The sequence below is a fragment of the Ursus americanus genome, chromosome 10 (genome assembly GCF_024610735.1).
Source record: "Ursus americanus isolate L20-20 chromosome 10, mUrsAme1.1.p, whole genome shotgun sequence".
NCBI lineage: Eukaryota > Metazoa > Chordata > Mammalia > Carnivora > Ursidae > Ursus > Ursus americanus.
This window is the reverse complement of record NC_142136.1, coordinates 53,863,025-53,877,489: the sequence shown is the minus strand read 5'-3', so window position 1 is coordinate 53,877,489 and position 14,465 is coordinate 53,863,025. Positions and strand designations below refer to the sequence as shown.

The following is a 14,465-nucleotide window of genomic DNA, read 5'->3' as shown; positions in this document are numbered from 1 at the left end:
ACTCCCAAAAGTACAAACTAGCATCCCTGCAGTTTCCTGCCATGGACCCGGATTTTGAAAGATCACACTCAGAGGTCAAAAAAAAAAAAAAAATGACAAAGTTACCTATGATAAAGGTAGGAAAATGGCTCAAACCTTAAGAATAGTACCAGGAGAGGGGCGCCTGGGGGGCCTCAGTAAGTTAAGCATCGGACTCTTGATTTTGGCTCAGGTCGTGATCTTGGGGTCACAAGATCCAGCCCCACAGCAGACTCCACAGCCGGGAGTCTGCTTGGGATTCTCTCTCTCCCTCTGCCCCTCCCCCTGCTCAAGCGCAATCAATCAATCAATCAATCCTTTAGAAAAAAACAAAAAAACAAAAAACAGGAATAGTGCCAGCAGAGCTGAAGCCCAGGATAAACTTATTCTTACCAAAAGATCATCCTTGTCATCACCATCACCATCATCATCATCACCATCATCATCATGCAAGAAGCCACAAAAGAAGGGGCCCTTTTAAAATACGATTGGGGCAAAAAGAAGATCAAGGTAGTCGGGGCCACTGTTTAGTGCAATGCAGAGGAATGATTCAGACACAGTCAGGTTCTTCAATTGCTATTTAATTTTGACTTCACTGTGAAGGAAAATGATCTCCGGACTGAAATGGGTGCAACAAAATTAGGCAAGAAATAGCAGAAACCAAAGACTGGTGAAGAGATCAGAAGGGAATGGTAACTGCTGTGTCCTGACCTGAATAAAATACCCACCAGAGAGTCTGTAGAGCGAGAATAGCTTAATCACGTTTATGGTTTCTGAGGAATTGGGAAGTGAGTCTGTGACCAATCGGGGCAAATACTGAGAGCAGAATGACCACAAGAAACCAGCGTAAGATCAACAAGAACAAATCAAGTAATACTGGATCTTAGGTCACTTTTTTGGCAAAGTTAGTAGAAAAGGAATAGTGATAACCCAGTAGGCCCAAATTCCACAATGGGTTTCATTTTCAAAGCCTTCCTGATGCTCCTTTGGGCAAGAGAGAGAAATATCACATGCTCATGGAAGATGATAGAATGGTAACTGTTGAATAACCACCCAAAGGTACTGCTTAAAGATCAGAGGCAACCCTGTTTCCAGGCGGGGAGCCACAGGGCTCTGACTGGCACAACATTTTATCATAGACCTGGACACAGATGTGGGAGGAATATTTATATTTGCCGATGACCTGAAGCTGTTGGTTGATGGAAATAACGTAATCAGATTCTAAAAGATCTTGACAGGCAGAAACATCGAACGGGAACTAGCTAGATAAAATATAATGCCAATTTATATAAGATCCCGCTCTTAGGCCCACAAAAATAATAGGATAGAAAAGTACAGGGTGGGGAAGCCTTGTTTGTTGTAGATACTTTACTCATCCACAAGTTCAGTAAGTCAGTGGTTATGACTGAGGTGAGTGACAGAAAAGCTAATGTAAACAAATACAATTAAAAGGTTACATAAAGGAAAATCGGTCATGAGCTGGCCTGCATTGGAGGGCCAGCCTGGGACACCTGCTCAGTGTGGGGGCTGCCACACTCCAGGAGGTTTGAAGTGGACTCGGAGGAGAGAGTGGCATGAGGCGGACCAGGGGATTACGTCATACACTGTTGAAGCGAAGGGCAATGGTAAGCCTGGAGGACCCGTGGCTCTGAGATAGGGTTGCCTTCAAATATCTGGCAATCTGCCACACACAAAGATGAGACCTGACTCCCTGCGTGTGCCCTGCGGGGAAATATGTTAAGAAAAAGAAATGGTTTCTACCACTCAGAGCTATGCCACAGTGGGGTGAGTTTTCTTAAAAGCTGGAGAGCTGCTTGTCTGCACAGGGCTCCATCTCAGCTGAAGAACTAGCAGGCCCTGACACGGCTCCTGTGCGGGAGGCTTCTCATCCGGGCACCTCAGGCCAGGCTCGAATCCTGCCACCCCCAGGAATGGATGGAGCAGTTTGCCTCTGCTTTTTCACCACTGGTCTGCCACTTTCTGCCCTGAAGACTCGTATACATCGGTTGTGTGTGCACGCATGCATTGAGGGATAGGAAGAGGGAGAGGTGGGGGGAGGCGCAAAAAGGAATAGGGACTAGAAAATTCCAGAAGACATAAAATAATGGTAGCCAAGAACTTACAAAAGTTCTCAAAAAATACAGTAGCCTCCCATTGTATATCTTAGCGGATTTGTGCTACATAGCCCCCCGGTTTCCCAGCCAGCAACCACTGAACTCTTCTCAGTGAGCAATAGAAGAGTAGAGATGCCCGCTTCCTGTAGTGGTGGGCACACCCCATTAACATCTCCACATGGCCTTGGAGCCACTTGGAGCTCTAAAATCTCCCCCCCAAACCCAGCCATTCTGTCTATCTTGAGGAGCCCAACTGGCCCATGGTGACTAGAGGAGAAGGCCACAGAGGGACTACATCTCCCAACCATTGCTCTACTGCCATCCTGGATTAAGTTAGCAAAACTAAAGAGGAGGAGAGGAAGGGGTATACCCAATATATGTCAGCAGTGCCCTCCAAGCTGCTCCTCTCCTCTATGGATCAGCCTTGGGCACCAAGGAAGAACCTCAGGACCTAAATGTCTGATATGAACCCCTCGGAAAGTGTGAGGTTAAAATTGCTTAATGGCCACCTTCTTCTGTCTTCTAACAGCACCTGCAAAACCAAAAATGAAAACAGGACAAGAAACGTCAATGACCACGCTATCCTCTTTAAAGTCGGATTCAGAAGGTATTTAAATTTTATAATTTTATGATGATTTTAAATGACTTGTGGAAGTTACAGATCCATCCACTAGAAGGTAAGAAAAACAGAATTAGCCTGCCCCCAGCCAAAGAGAGACCTCTTTTGGCCATTTTAGACTAAAGCAATCTTAATTAAGGCCTGTGGCTAAGGTGTTATTTCCAGGGCTTAATGCAAGGCTTAGGGCTCAGGGAAGAAACTGAGCCAAAGGGTACAAGTGCTTTCAAATTTGAATTAAAATTTAATTTTGAAGAGGGAGGAAACAGTATTTACCACTGGTATTAGAAGGAAAGATAATAGGTTACCCATACTCAGTTTATTCCATGACACTTACTGTATAGCTGCCGACATTTATTGTACACCTACTGCATACTGGGCAGGATAGAAGATGGACAAAACCATCACACCCTCTGACAGATGGTAGCCATGCTTGTGGTGAGCAGAGCAGAACATACAGAGTTGTTGAATCACTATGTTGTACTCAGAACTTAAATTCTGATGAAATACGTGCAAGATGAAATATGAGCAAAGGGAGGGAAATCATTATTTGTCGAGTATAAGCAAAAGGCCTCAAACTGCTGAAGATTATGGAAGCTACTTATCCCAAAACACATGATCTCCACCCTGTCTCCCCCAGCTATTTAGGAGGTGCTTTTTAAATTGATTCCCTCGGGGTACTGTATGGTGACTAACATAATATAATAAAAAATCATTTAAAAAAATAAAAATTAAAAAATTAAAAAATAAATAAATAAATAAATTTATTCCCTCAGGGACCAAAAGGTCCAGATAAGTGACGCCTAGGTGGCTCAGTCAGTTAAGCGTCTGCCTTCGGCTCAGGTTATGATCCCAGGATCCTGGGATTGAGTCCCACATTGGGCTCCCTGCTCAGCGGGGAGCCTGCTTTTCCTGCTGCCTGCTTCTCCCCCTGCTTATGCTCTTTCTCTTTGACAAATAAATAAATAACAAAATCTTAAAAAAAAAAAAAAAGATCCACATAAGTTCACCATACCACATCCTATTGAATATTGTTCTTAATTCTCTTTCAGTATATGTTATCCCTGATGTGTCTTACAGGGAAGAAAATGGTAAGCACCCAAAATAATATACCCAAAGATCCCTGTTCCCTGCAGAGTGTCCTGGGCTGGGGATAGTGCCCCAGGAGGGTGAGCCCCTTGCTGGTCCAGCTTGCACCAAGTCCTAGGGCGGAATTAGGGACATCCTGGGCACACAGCCCCCGACTTTGGATGGGCTTCGATGTCCTTTCCTGAAGAAGAGGGATAGAATAAGAAATAGGGAGAGGGTCTCTGGAGCAAGACAGAATGACATGGGACAGAAGTCCATCTCTATACTCAAGAGCTCTGTTCTGGGACCCCCCACATTTAAAGAGGGTCCAGTCAGTTGCTGGGCTACCTGAGGTCTAGGCAGCAGGGCTTGACTGGGATGCATGGGCCACTCCAAATAGACTTATCCAACAGCACCTTGGTAGGGAATAAATTGGAGCTCCTATAAATGGTACTTTAAAGACTTTTAATTCTTTATTAAGGAGGGGTTAGTTGAATCCTATGAAGAGAAAGGACAGGAGAGAATCCTTATGGTGGCAAAATCCCAGCTGACACCTATCATTCCATAAAACAAAAGCCCCACAGTTAACCAGGCCCATCCTATTAAAAAACAATTTAGGGACTACAATCTCTTGTCTTTCAGCATGGTGGGGACTGAGGGGAGGATCAAGTCTTACACAGGTGGCTTATCAATGAACTCACAAGTTCTAGACAATGCGTCCCGCCCACCGCCCCACCACCTCCAGAAGGGTACTGATCAATAGAATTTTCTTCATTTTATTCCATTCCCCGGGAGAGTTTAGAACCATGCTGCTTAAACTTTAATGTACAGAATGATCACCTGGGGGGATGCCTGGGTGGCTCAGTCGGTTAAGTGTCTGCCTTCAGCTCAGGTCATGATCCCAGTGTCCTAAGATCGAGTCCCACATTGGTCCCCGCCTGCCTCTCCCTCTGCCTGCAGCTCCCTCTGCTTGCTCTCGCTCTCTCTGTGTCAAATAATTAAAATCTTAAAAAAAAAAAAAAAAAAAAGAATGATCACCTGGGGATCTTGTTAAAATGCAGATTCTGATTCAGTAGGTCTGCATTTCTCACAAGCTCCCAGCAGCGCCTACTCCTGGTGATCCACGAACCACACTTCCAGCAGCAAGGTCTGAGGACAGCTTATAGATTTGTGCCCATAAAAATCACCAGACCAGCCAATCCCTCCACCCACCTGTGGAGGCTAAAAAGGAATTTACTACAGGAAAGGTCGAGGAGGTGAAAACGTGAAGGTCTCCTCTGTGTGTCTATTTGTTAACGGAGCTGGCTTCCCCATTCTTCAGAGCTTGTCCCGGGGCTAGGCTTTCACTGCTTCTCCCCTCCCTTTCCTCATCTACAATGTGGGGGATCTGTCCTGCAGGGCAGAGACACACAGCTCAAACATCTCTCCCAAATTCGGGAACTATGGTTCTGTTAGGAAAAACCATTAGAAGAGAAGAGAGGCACTGATTGGATGGAGAAAAATTAAGATTTGTTCTTGATCAGATCCAGAGAAGACACACCCTACCTGAGGGAGTCCTGTATGCCTGGCACTTACCTAAGGTGGCATTCTGGTGCGCCACCCCGAAGACGAGTCTTACTGTTCCCATTACGCAGATGGGGGGCCCAGAGTGCCAAGGAGCTGGGTGACACCACTCAAGGGCCTGCCACTCCCCCATCCGCACCAACCTTTGAGCTTAGCCACTTCAGGGGAAGATAATGATCTCACAAGAACAAAGGTAGAGGGTGAAGGAAGTCCCCAAAGGAAAAGTTAATTAGGCAGAAAGCTTTTCCTTCTCTTTCCGTCCCAGCTATGGCTGTTACTGCATGTTTACTATGCTTGTCTTGACAAGTAGACAGTGCCCATTGATGTTAATAAGGTTAATTATTACGTTGAATCGAACACTTCTGAACAGTGCTATTCAATATTCAGGACTGCCGGGTCACCTTCTTCCCTCGATAAACACCTAGTTTGGGTTCCCTCCAATTAACTATGTATTATTCCATAAAGCCTATTAAAACAGGGCAGTCACAAATGATGGGGATTTGCTGAGCTATTAGGGCCAGAGCCAGACTCTTGTTCTCAATCTAGGGGAGGCACTTACTCAAAGAATCTCACATGGGGGGTGCTGCCCCTCCGTCTGCCTGGACCCGTTTTCCCAGTTCTTTCACCTCCCTTCCCCAGTGACAGCCAAAAGGAGCTCCCTCCTCAGAGCGTGTTAGAACTCCCATGGATTCTTGTCAGGTTTTCCTAAACATCTTTTCAAACTTTTCTCAGCTGTTTCCATGGCCAGCCGTCTAGGGACACACAGTGTATTTGGAATCGAGCTGAAAGGGCCCCAGTGCCTTGCCAGTTCTGAGTACCCCAGTGTGCACGGGAGAGCTAACAGAACGAATTGCTGAGAGGGTTCTCCCAGCACAGGGTCTATCACAGATGTGTCAGGTTTCTGTCAGAAACGAACCGAAGCTGGCATAGGGGGTCAGCAGGCAGAAAGGCCCCTGAGCCCCGTGTCGGTAAAGGCAGATCCGGCTGAGTGGTGTTCTCTATCCCACCAGAGTTTTTATTACTGAGCCAAAATGGGGAAGAAGTACAAAGTTAATGTGTACAGAGATCACAAAGAATGTCTCTTCTCTATCTCCATAGGTGTCATAGAGACACAAAATCAGACAGAATAAGTCAGTCCTACACCAACATGGTGGATTTTCAGGGCTCCCTGGATGGGCCAGCTGGAAGGGGTTGCTGTCATCCTGAAGCTCAAATTTCCCCAGGGCCCCAATTACCATATGAGAGCCAGTCCTTTGAGCTCCAGCCTCAAGAGCCACACCTTCCGGGGAGCAGGAGATGGGGCCCAAGTTGTAATTATCAATTCCTTGATTCAATTTGCACCCCGTCAACACTGGAGGCTCTAAGCCCCTCTCCTGGCCCAGAGTCACTAGGCTGTAGCTGACCTTGAGAACAAAAGCATTTGCTCTCTGGAGGACTTTTCATGAGCTCACTGGCTTGAGAATACATCTCATAGGCTTTAATTCGCAATTATGAACCATATGCAAGTGTAGAAATTGGCAATTTTTTACAAAACTGGCAAAGAGATAGGAATATTTCTCAACATTTCCAAGAGAAAATCACACTCAGAATAGATCTTTCCCATAATAAATCGAAAATCCTTCCCACAGCCTACAAGGTCCTCTGTGAGCTGGCCCTGTACCCCACCCCATTTCCACTCCTGCTACCCTCCACACTCACTCCTCTCCAGGCATACTGTGCCTCTTACAGTTTGTCAGTTATGTCAACCACACTCCCACCCACTGTCACTGCTGGGCCTTTGCACCTCCTAGCCTCCTGCCAGGAATGTTCTTTCCCAGCTATCTGCCTGCTTGCTCATTGCTTTGTTTCATTCGGGGCTCACTCAAATGTCACTTTGTCAGGTGAACCTTTGCCATCCATCAGGAACACACACTTTCTAAAGTCAGCCACTGAAACTGACCCTTTTATTCCTATTTTATTAATATCCCCAAGTTGAATTTTGGGTAATTTGGTGAATTTACTTCAAGTCTTAACAATGATGCATGCATTTTTATTTAAACAGGCAAGGATAAATGCCATAACTCTGTTTCCTTTTGGTTTTGTTTTTCTGTTTCTTGTTGTGGTTCTTTTTCCAAATGCCTTTCCTTCTGCTGTGACTTCCAAAATCAAAAGTCTTGGATTTTGTTACAAAAGAGAGTTTTTGGAACGATTTAATAAATGAGCCCACTGACTCATTGGAAGCTGAGGGCATAGATGACAAGGTAAGTAAAAAACTCAAGACCACCTTCCTCCAAATGTTGGAGTAGGGTTGGCCCAAGGCCAGCCGGGAACCACCTCTAGAGCGCAGGGATTCCTAGCTTCGCTCCAGTGTTAGTACAGCCCAAGGGAGCTTTTCTTAAAACAGAAGTAAGTTTAAATGACACATATTACATCAAAGTGGGTCAGAAGAAAACGAGATGTAGCATTCCACAGCCCTACTTTCAGAGCCCTGCTGGTAATATAAACACCCTCCAGATCACGTTTGAAGGCGGCAAAGCACAAAACAAAACATTTAATTTATCTAGATGTCAAAGCAAATCAGTCTTTGTAGAAACCCTCAATAAAAATGAAGTTCAATTCCAGAAAGATAGAGTGGCGGTACTTTTCCCACTTAGCACAGCTTAAAACCCTAGACATTATCTATAAAACAAACAGAAGCTCCTGAAATGTGGGCAGAAGTCAGACTGGCTAGTAACCTCAGGACCCAAGGAATGACGTGGGAGTGAGTTCCCTGAGTTTTTGTTTTGCTTCATCTATCCCTGGTGATGAAGTCCTGAAAGACAGCAACTCAGAAACCCCAAGAAGCACAGATGACAAAAGCCCCAAGAAACGCCTGCTATCTCTAACCAAAAAGCCAGGAATGGGGCAGCCTGGCAAGACAGACACTGTAGACAGCAGCCTCTGCCACGCAAGCAGACACCACGGTGACTAGCAGCAGCTGACCCTCCCCTGATCTGTGGTCCTGTTGCCACCACCCGCAGAGGAGGGCAGAACCAGCCCCGAGCGTCAAAGGACATCCTTTCCCCGGCTGGAGCCCATAACCAGAGAGGAGATGGGAAGTCATAATAGTTGAATAAGCCTTACATCCATAGTATGCTACGCTGTCTTTCCTGCATGAATATTTTACCTACTGGTACAGCCTGGTAGCTCTAACTTTCTGTGTCAACTTACTTCTAAGACTTACAATGCATGTTGATTCCGGTTGGAAACATTAGTATGCATCTTTTCCATTACAGCTAAGAAACTTTCTCAGGATCCTAGGTACTAACTACAAGCACGAGAGTGAAATCTTGTGTCCCTGGAACTCAAAATGAAACAGATATATTTTTCTAAATTTACAATAGAGAAAGTTAAAAAAAAAAAAAAGACAGGCATTTGGTTGTAGTAGTAGTAGTAGTAGTAGTAGTAGTAGTAGTAGTAGTAGTAGTAGTATTTAATTGGGAAATTTTCTGGTCTCAGTTCGTATTTAGCCCTACATTTCTTGCTGTCCACACTTGGTTCTGTATACATTATATTAATAAGAATTGCTTTTCAAATACTGAAAAACCACATTAAAGGGAGAAAAAACAATTTCTGGAACTCAAATTCACCTCATTGGATTTACTAAGACAGGAAAGTAAGCTCAGGCATTTTAGAAAGATTTTTCAGCAAGAGCTGAAATCCCAAGGAATTGTTTTAATTAGAAACTTAAATTATTCAGAACTCTCCAGCATGTCTGTCAGCCAAGGTTCGCTGTGCCGGGCGGCCAGAGCTGCTGTCACAGGCAGAGGGGAGACATCACCCATGTGCTTATGCGCAGCACACCGGGAGGGCTCCGTGTGACAGGTGGGCCACACTGCCCCCTGCCCAGATGCTGGCATTCTCATGACAGGCAGCTGTTCAGCTTGGAAAGCAGTACTGTGGGCAACATCGTAGGTGGCAGATGTGGACAAGTGGGGCCAGAGAAGGACAGAAAGAACAGAGTAAGTGCTGCGTGGTACCTGCAGCTGAAAGACTTGTTTATGTGGACTTTTGAGGTCCCTTTTGGAGGAATCCCGGAAACGACCAAGATACAAACTAAAGAGAAGGAGCTGAAGTCCTTCTATTTGGATAGGTGTTATCAACCTATACTTTGTTTATTCTGACAATTCAATTCCTTCGCTCTTTTTAGTTCACTATATATGCTTGTTTTATTTCTGTGACATGCCCATGCATCACAAACCTTGCTGTGCAAATGCTTTTGATTTTAAGAATGAGAGATTCACCCAGAAGTCTCTGGGCATGGAGAACTCATCACTGGGGTACTCGATACACCTACCATGGTGAGAAGGATAGTTCTACTCTACAGGCGGGGAAAGCAGATAGGGCAAACCTCTAAGACATCACATATGCTGGCTAAATCGAATGGGTGGCACAGCCTAGATGGGATGAGAACGTCAACGAGGCCCATCCAATGGGTCTGTTGTCTGGTGGACCACAGTGGGCACCATGTTTTCTGGTGAACAAAACTTAGAATCCAAAGGGGATGGTGAGAGATCACTGGCCTAGGCAAATAGGAAGTCTCTCCATCCCAAGAGAAGAATTGTCAATGATAAGGAATTAAGAAGCACCACAGGCCTTAACCTCATCCTTCTCAGAAGCACAGACTCCAGTATTTAAAGATAAACTGAGGCGTATAAAACGTTTAAGAGTTTATCTGAGCATATATTGATTGGAATTGTGCAGCACCAAACCAGAAGTGGTTAGGAGCACTCCACTGGCAGGAGCTAGGGAGAGGCTTTTATAAAGAAGAGGCAGAAGCAGAGGAGACATTTCTGACTGGCCATCGCTTAACACCTAATTGGCTGCTTGTGATTGGTTGTCCTTAGGTTTTGATTCATAACGCTGAGCCACCTATGGGCTTAGATTTCGGTTTGCTCACCTAGGCCCCGCCATATTAGAGCCACCTCCATGTAATAGCCTGCTCCTTTAATTAACACCTGCCATGGGAGAGGAGCATGCAGAGGCCCGGAACTGGGCAAGCCAGACCAGACACACCCCAGCTTGTCCCCCAACCTAGAAAACCTGGCCAACCACATGCTACATTCTTATATTTGTCCCAGTCCACACGCCACTTTGGGTATGTCGGCCTTCCACTTACTACAGGAGGCTAATAAGGTAATGGCACGCTATACATGATCAGGTGTTGAACTACCACAATCACAGCCTCAACCTGTAGGTGAGCAGGGCAACAGGAAAGTGCCATGGTTTTCTTCGACAGCAAGCCAAATTTTACCTTCTGTCAAAAGGGATCCAGAAAAGAAACTCCTGTGAGGACCCACCTATGAGCCAGTTGTGGTTATTAGCATCACAGAGTTGGGATAGAATGCTCCAATTTACAAAATCAAAAGGCAGCTTGCAACGTCATTCCTTTGGAAGAATCTCTAAACACAGAATTGTCCACTTCTATAACATGCTAGGTGCTACCCCGCCTTCCTGAAGACTGCCATCCTTCACCAGGATGCAACCAGTAAATAAGCAACCGTTTCTGCCAGGCCTTTCCTGCAACTCAGAAAGCCTGTTACATTCTTAAATCATGGAAGCGTTTTTATGCTCTATAGCCATCTCCACATTTGGAAAAAGGGTAGTTTTATGCTCTGAAAAGATTCCTTGGCATGCTGCTGTTAAAAAAAACCCCACAAGCAAACCTTGAGCGAATTGGGGAGTGAGGAGTATGAGGATGATGGAAATATTCTTTAAAATAAATCTTGCTAGCCACCCTACTGTTCCCACTGTTGGTGTTTTTCTAATAGCATGCTGAAATCTCACCTGGCACCTATGGGAGTCGGAAAAATGCTTTGTTGGTAAGCCGTTAATTCCTCTTTTCCGGGTGTTTCATTCTGTTCCTTTTGCAGCTTCTCAGCAGCTCCTATCAGACAGTGTTTAGGACCATGCTCAGTGAAATGGCTGCTCGCAAGGAACAGGAAGAAGATATTGACGTCCCCGTGACCGGAATTCTGGAGAGCGAAACCAGAAGGAAACTAGGAATTCTGTAAGTGACTGGAGAGATCAAAAGCTGTTGGTCAGTGGGTTCAGGCAGGCCAGGAGTAGCAGCAGGGAAAGTCTAAATTGGGCCACCACAGAGAAAAGAGCAAGGCCAGGGCAGGCGGGTCCCCTGAGTCAAAGAGCAGGTGCAAGAGCAAGGGCAAGCGCAGCGGGCAGATGAAGAGAACGATCTGGCTGCCAAAAGTCAAAAGCAAGGAAATCTACAAGCATGGGAGGTTCGGGACAGTATCAAAGGCTGACAGTGACAGGGGTTGGAAATCTAGGCCAGGAAAAGTCTTGGAGGGACCACGAACTTATACAGAAGTCTGGGGAGCAAGGCTCAGAGCCCTGGACTTGTAAGAGAGGGGATAATTGGAGATGAAGCTCCTGGGCATCTGCCAAGAAATTCCCTAGCTTCATCATAGGTTAGCTAATGCTCTTCCATGCTCCCTGGAGTGGGAAAAGCCATGAGCGGCACTGACCTGGGAGTCATGGCCAGAATCCCCATTTGGAGTGGAGAACAATAAGGTTATTGCAGACTCGCTGGCACCATGTCTTTCTAGTTGTTGCAGTCCCAGGTCACAGAATGCTCCCGAACTCTGTTCGTACATCCAGTCTGTAGCATGTAGAAACCTGGATTTTCATGTATCCAACTACCAGAAACCTTAGCAAGCAAGGTGCACATTCGGGTTTCCTATATGTCTATTGTAGACTCTGGCAGTGGCACCAAGGAACAGGCTGTGGGGGCACAGGGCGCCCCGCACAACCTCCTTAATGAGTTGAAGCTTTCACTAAAACCAAGAAGACTTCTCTTTTGGGCTCAGTAGAGTTCGGGAGCCAGAGACCCACTGCCAATTCGGTCCTTATTTGTTCAAAGATGATGGCAGGCTAGGTAACTGCTTTAATTCCATTCAAAGTGCTCATGCATAAAACAAAGAACATTTGATACAAATGGGCCATGAAGAGCTTGTTCTCAAGTTTCACCATTGCTTCTAAAGTACAAACAGTAAACCTGCTCCCTGCCAGGGAAAACAGCTCAGCCCTTCCCAGCAAAAGGTATTTGCTTCCTGGGGTCACTTGGGGTTAACTTATTCTGCTCTCCTCAAGGAATCCGAACTAAGAACTTAAAATGTGTCCTCTCAAAGGCCTTCTTCTCAGATCCAATTAAGCCTGGGAAGCTCACTCTTTTCCAGCACATTCCCTTTCAAAGGAGCTGTGATCTGAGAACCAGGAAGAACCGTGGAGACCACCCTTATTTGGAAGTAAAACAGCCCAAGCCATTGAAGTCCCAAGATGACTTGCTCTGTATATTGACATGCAAGGGGGGTAAGGGCTTGATCATTTTGAAGAGCTGTACCTTAGTGTGGCTTTCATGATAAGTCCTTTTGAATAAGATTATTTGAAATGTTTCCACTACATGCAAAGTGGTCTCGAGTGACTGTCCAGTGCTGTTCCTCCCAGCTATTCTCAAATGTAACCTTCACTGGGATATGCACAAGCCATTGAAAGATCAAGGTGTGCGAGCTTAACTCATAGAGCCAGCCTTGCATTTGGACCTCCCAGCCCTGTCCTAGCTTCTGAGATGACTCTTGTTGAATTCATTTTAAAGGGTTTGGGTCAGCTTAGAGTCCAGGAGGCAAGCACTGAGTCAAAACCATGTGCTGTCCCTTTATTCCTGAGTACTGACTGGAAGAAAACAGAGTCCTCTGAAAGCAGGGCCATGGACCTGATTTTTCAACTACGAGAAACACCCAGCAGGCTCCAGCACTGTCTACACTGTGTAGCATGACATGTACACATGAATTTAGCCCCAGCTTTTAAAGGTAATTCACATTCCTTTTAGGTTGAAGAAAAATTTTGAAAAATACAAGGCAACAATCCTCTGGATTATGAAGAAACGTGAACGTAAGAACCATTCTCCCATTTTCCATCCTGTGATCAGCTCTCCTGTGGGCATCTGGCTGCCTCTCACCTTCTGCCATGTACCCTAAAGGAGGCAGAAATGCTCCTTGCCTAGCTTGCGCACCTGCTGGGTTAGCAAGGTCCTAGCTGCCAGGGATAAAACATCAAGCAAGATGGACACAGTCTGGGGCAGCCTTATCTTTTTTGGGAGGCATGGATGAGGAAAGATAAGAAAGCAGGGGTATTCGCACATGCAAGTGTTAAGTGCTATGGTGGGAAGAGGAGGCTATAGAGCCCCATAGGAAGGGATCTAACCTAGATTTGAGGGGCTACCTAGATTAACACAAAGTTTGGGGAAGAATTAGCCCCTTTACCAGATACTGAAAGCATCTGAGGTCCAGCTGTTAAGGTTTGCCAATCATGGAGGTTGCCAGTGTTTTTATGTCTAATTGTGGAAAACTTGGGCCAAGAGCCTAAGCCATGAGACTATTCATTCAGAAACTCAAAGCCACCACATATCTTTCAGAAGACTAGATCCAACTACGATAGAAATGGCTAGAATAGCCATGGCAGACATAGTGACAGAGCTAACCAGTCCCGGGGCTTTTTCTCTCTGAGCCCCAGACTCCTTCCCAAGACCGCGTTCCAGTTCCCCGATTTATGCCCCTAACTCTTTGGGAGTAACTGCTGTGGACTAGGTACTCTCACATACTCTATCTGATTCAAACAAATCTTCCGAACCACATGAAGCAGGATAAAGGCTCCCTAAGGCTCAGGGAGGCAAGGAGACTTACCTGAGATCATCCAGCCATTGTGTGGGCACAAGCCACATTCTGCCCAAGACCTCTCAGGCCAAACCTGCGGCTCATTCCCTTGGCATGTTCAGTGAACTACAAAAGGCCAGTGTCTGGAGGAGAAAAAGTAGGGTCCTTCTAAGACTAGGGACCGTGTCCTTACAGGAGTTAGGAGGCAAGGAGAAGAAGGAATGGCTACCTTCAGTTTCCATAGTGGGAAGGACCTGCCCTCCACCAAGACTCACACAGTGGGGTGCCCCCCAAAAAGGGGGGTTCAGATGCTCAGCTGCCAAAACACAACAAACCTCTATTCCACTTATGATGTTATACTTGTCTACTGCTCACAGTTCTGATTCCTCTGGTCTGTAG

The 14,465-nt window shown here is 45.8% G+C and overlaps 1 protein-coding gene across 1 annotated transcript in view; it reads left to right on the top strand.

Annotated features, from left to right (window-relative positions):
- The window catches only part of ERICH6B (glutamate rich 6B), a 42,366-nt gene that overhangs the window by 11,833 nt on the left and 16,068 nt on the right, over positions 1-14,465 (top strand). Inside the window, 3 exon segments of the mRNA XM_087864910.1 lie at positions 7,531-7,619; positions 11,271-11,407; positions 13,244-13,305. Of these exon segments, the coding sequence (XP_087721036.1) occupies positions 7,531-7,619; positions 11,271-11,407; positions 13,244-13,305 (288 nt within the window).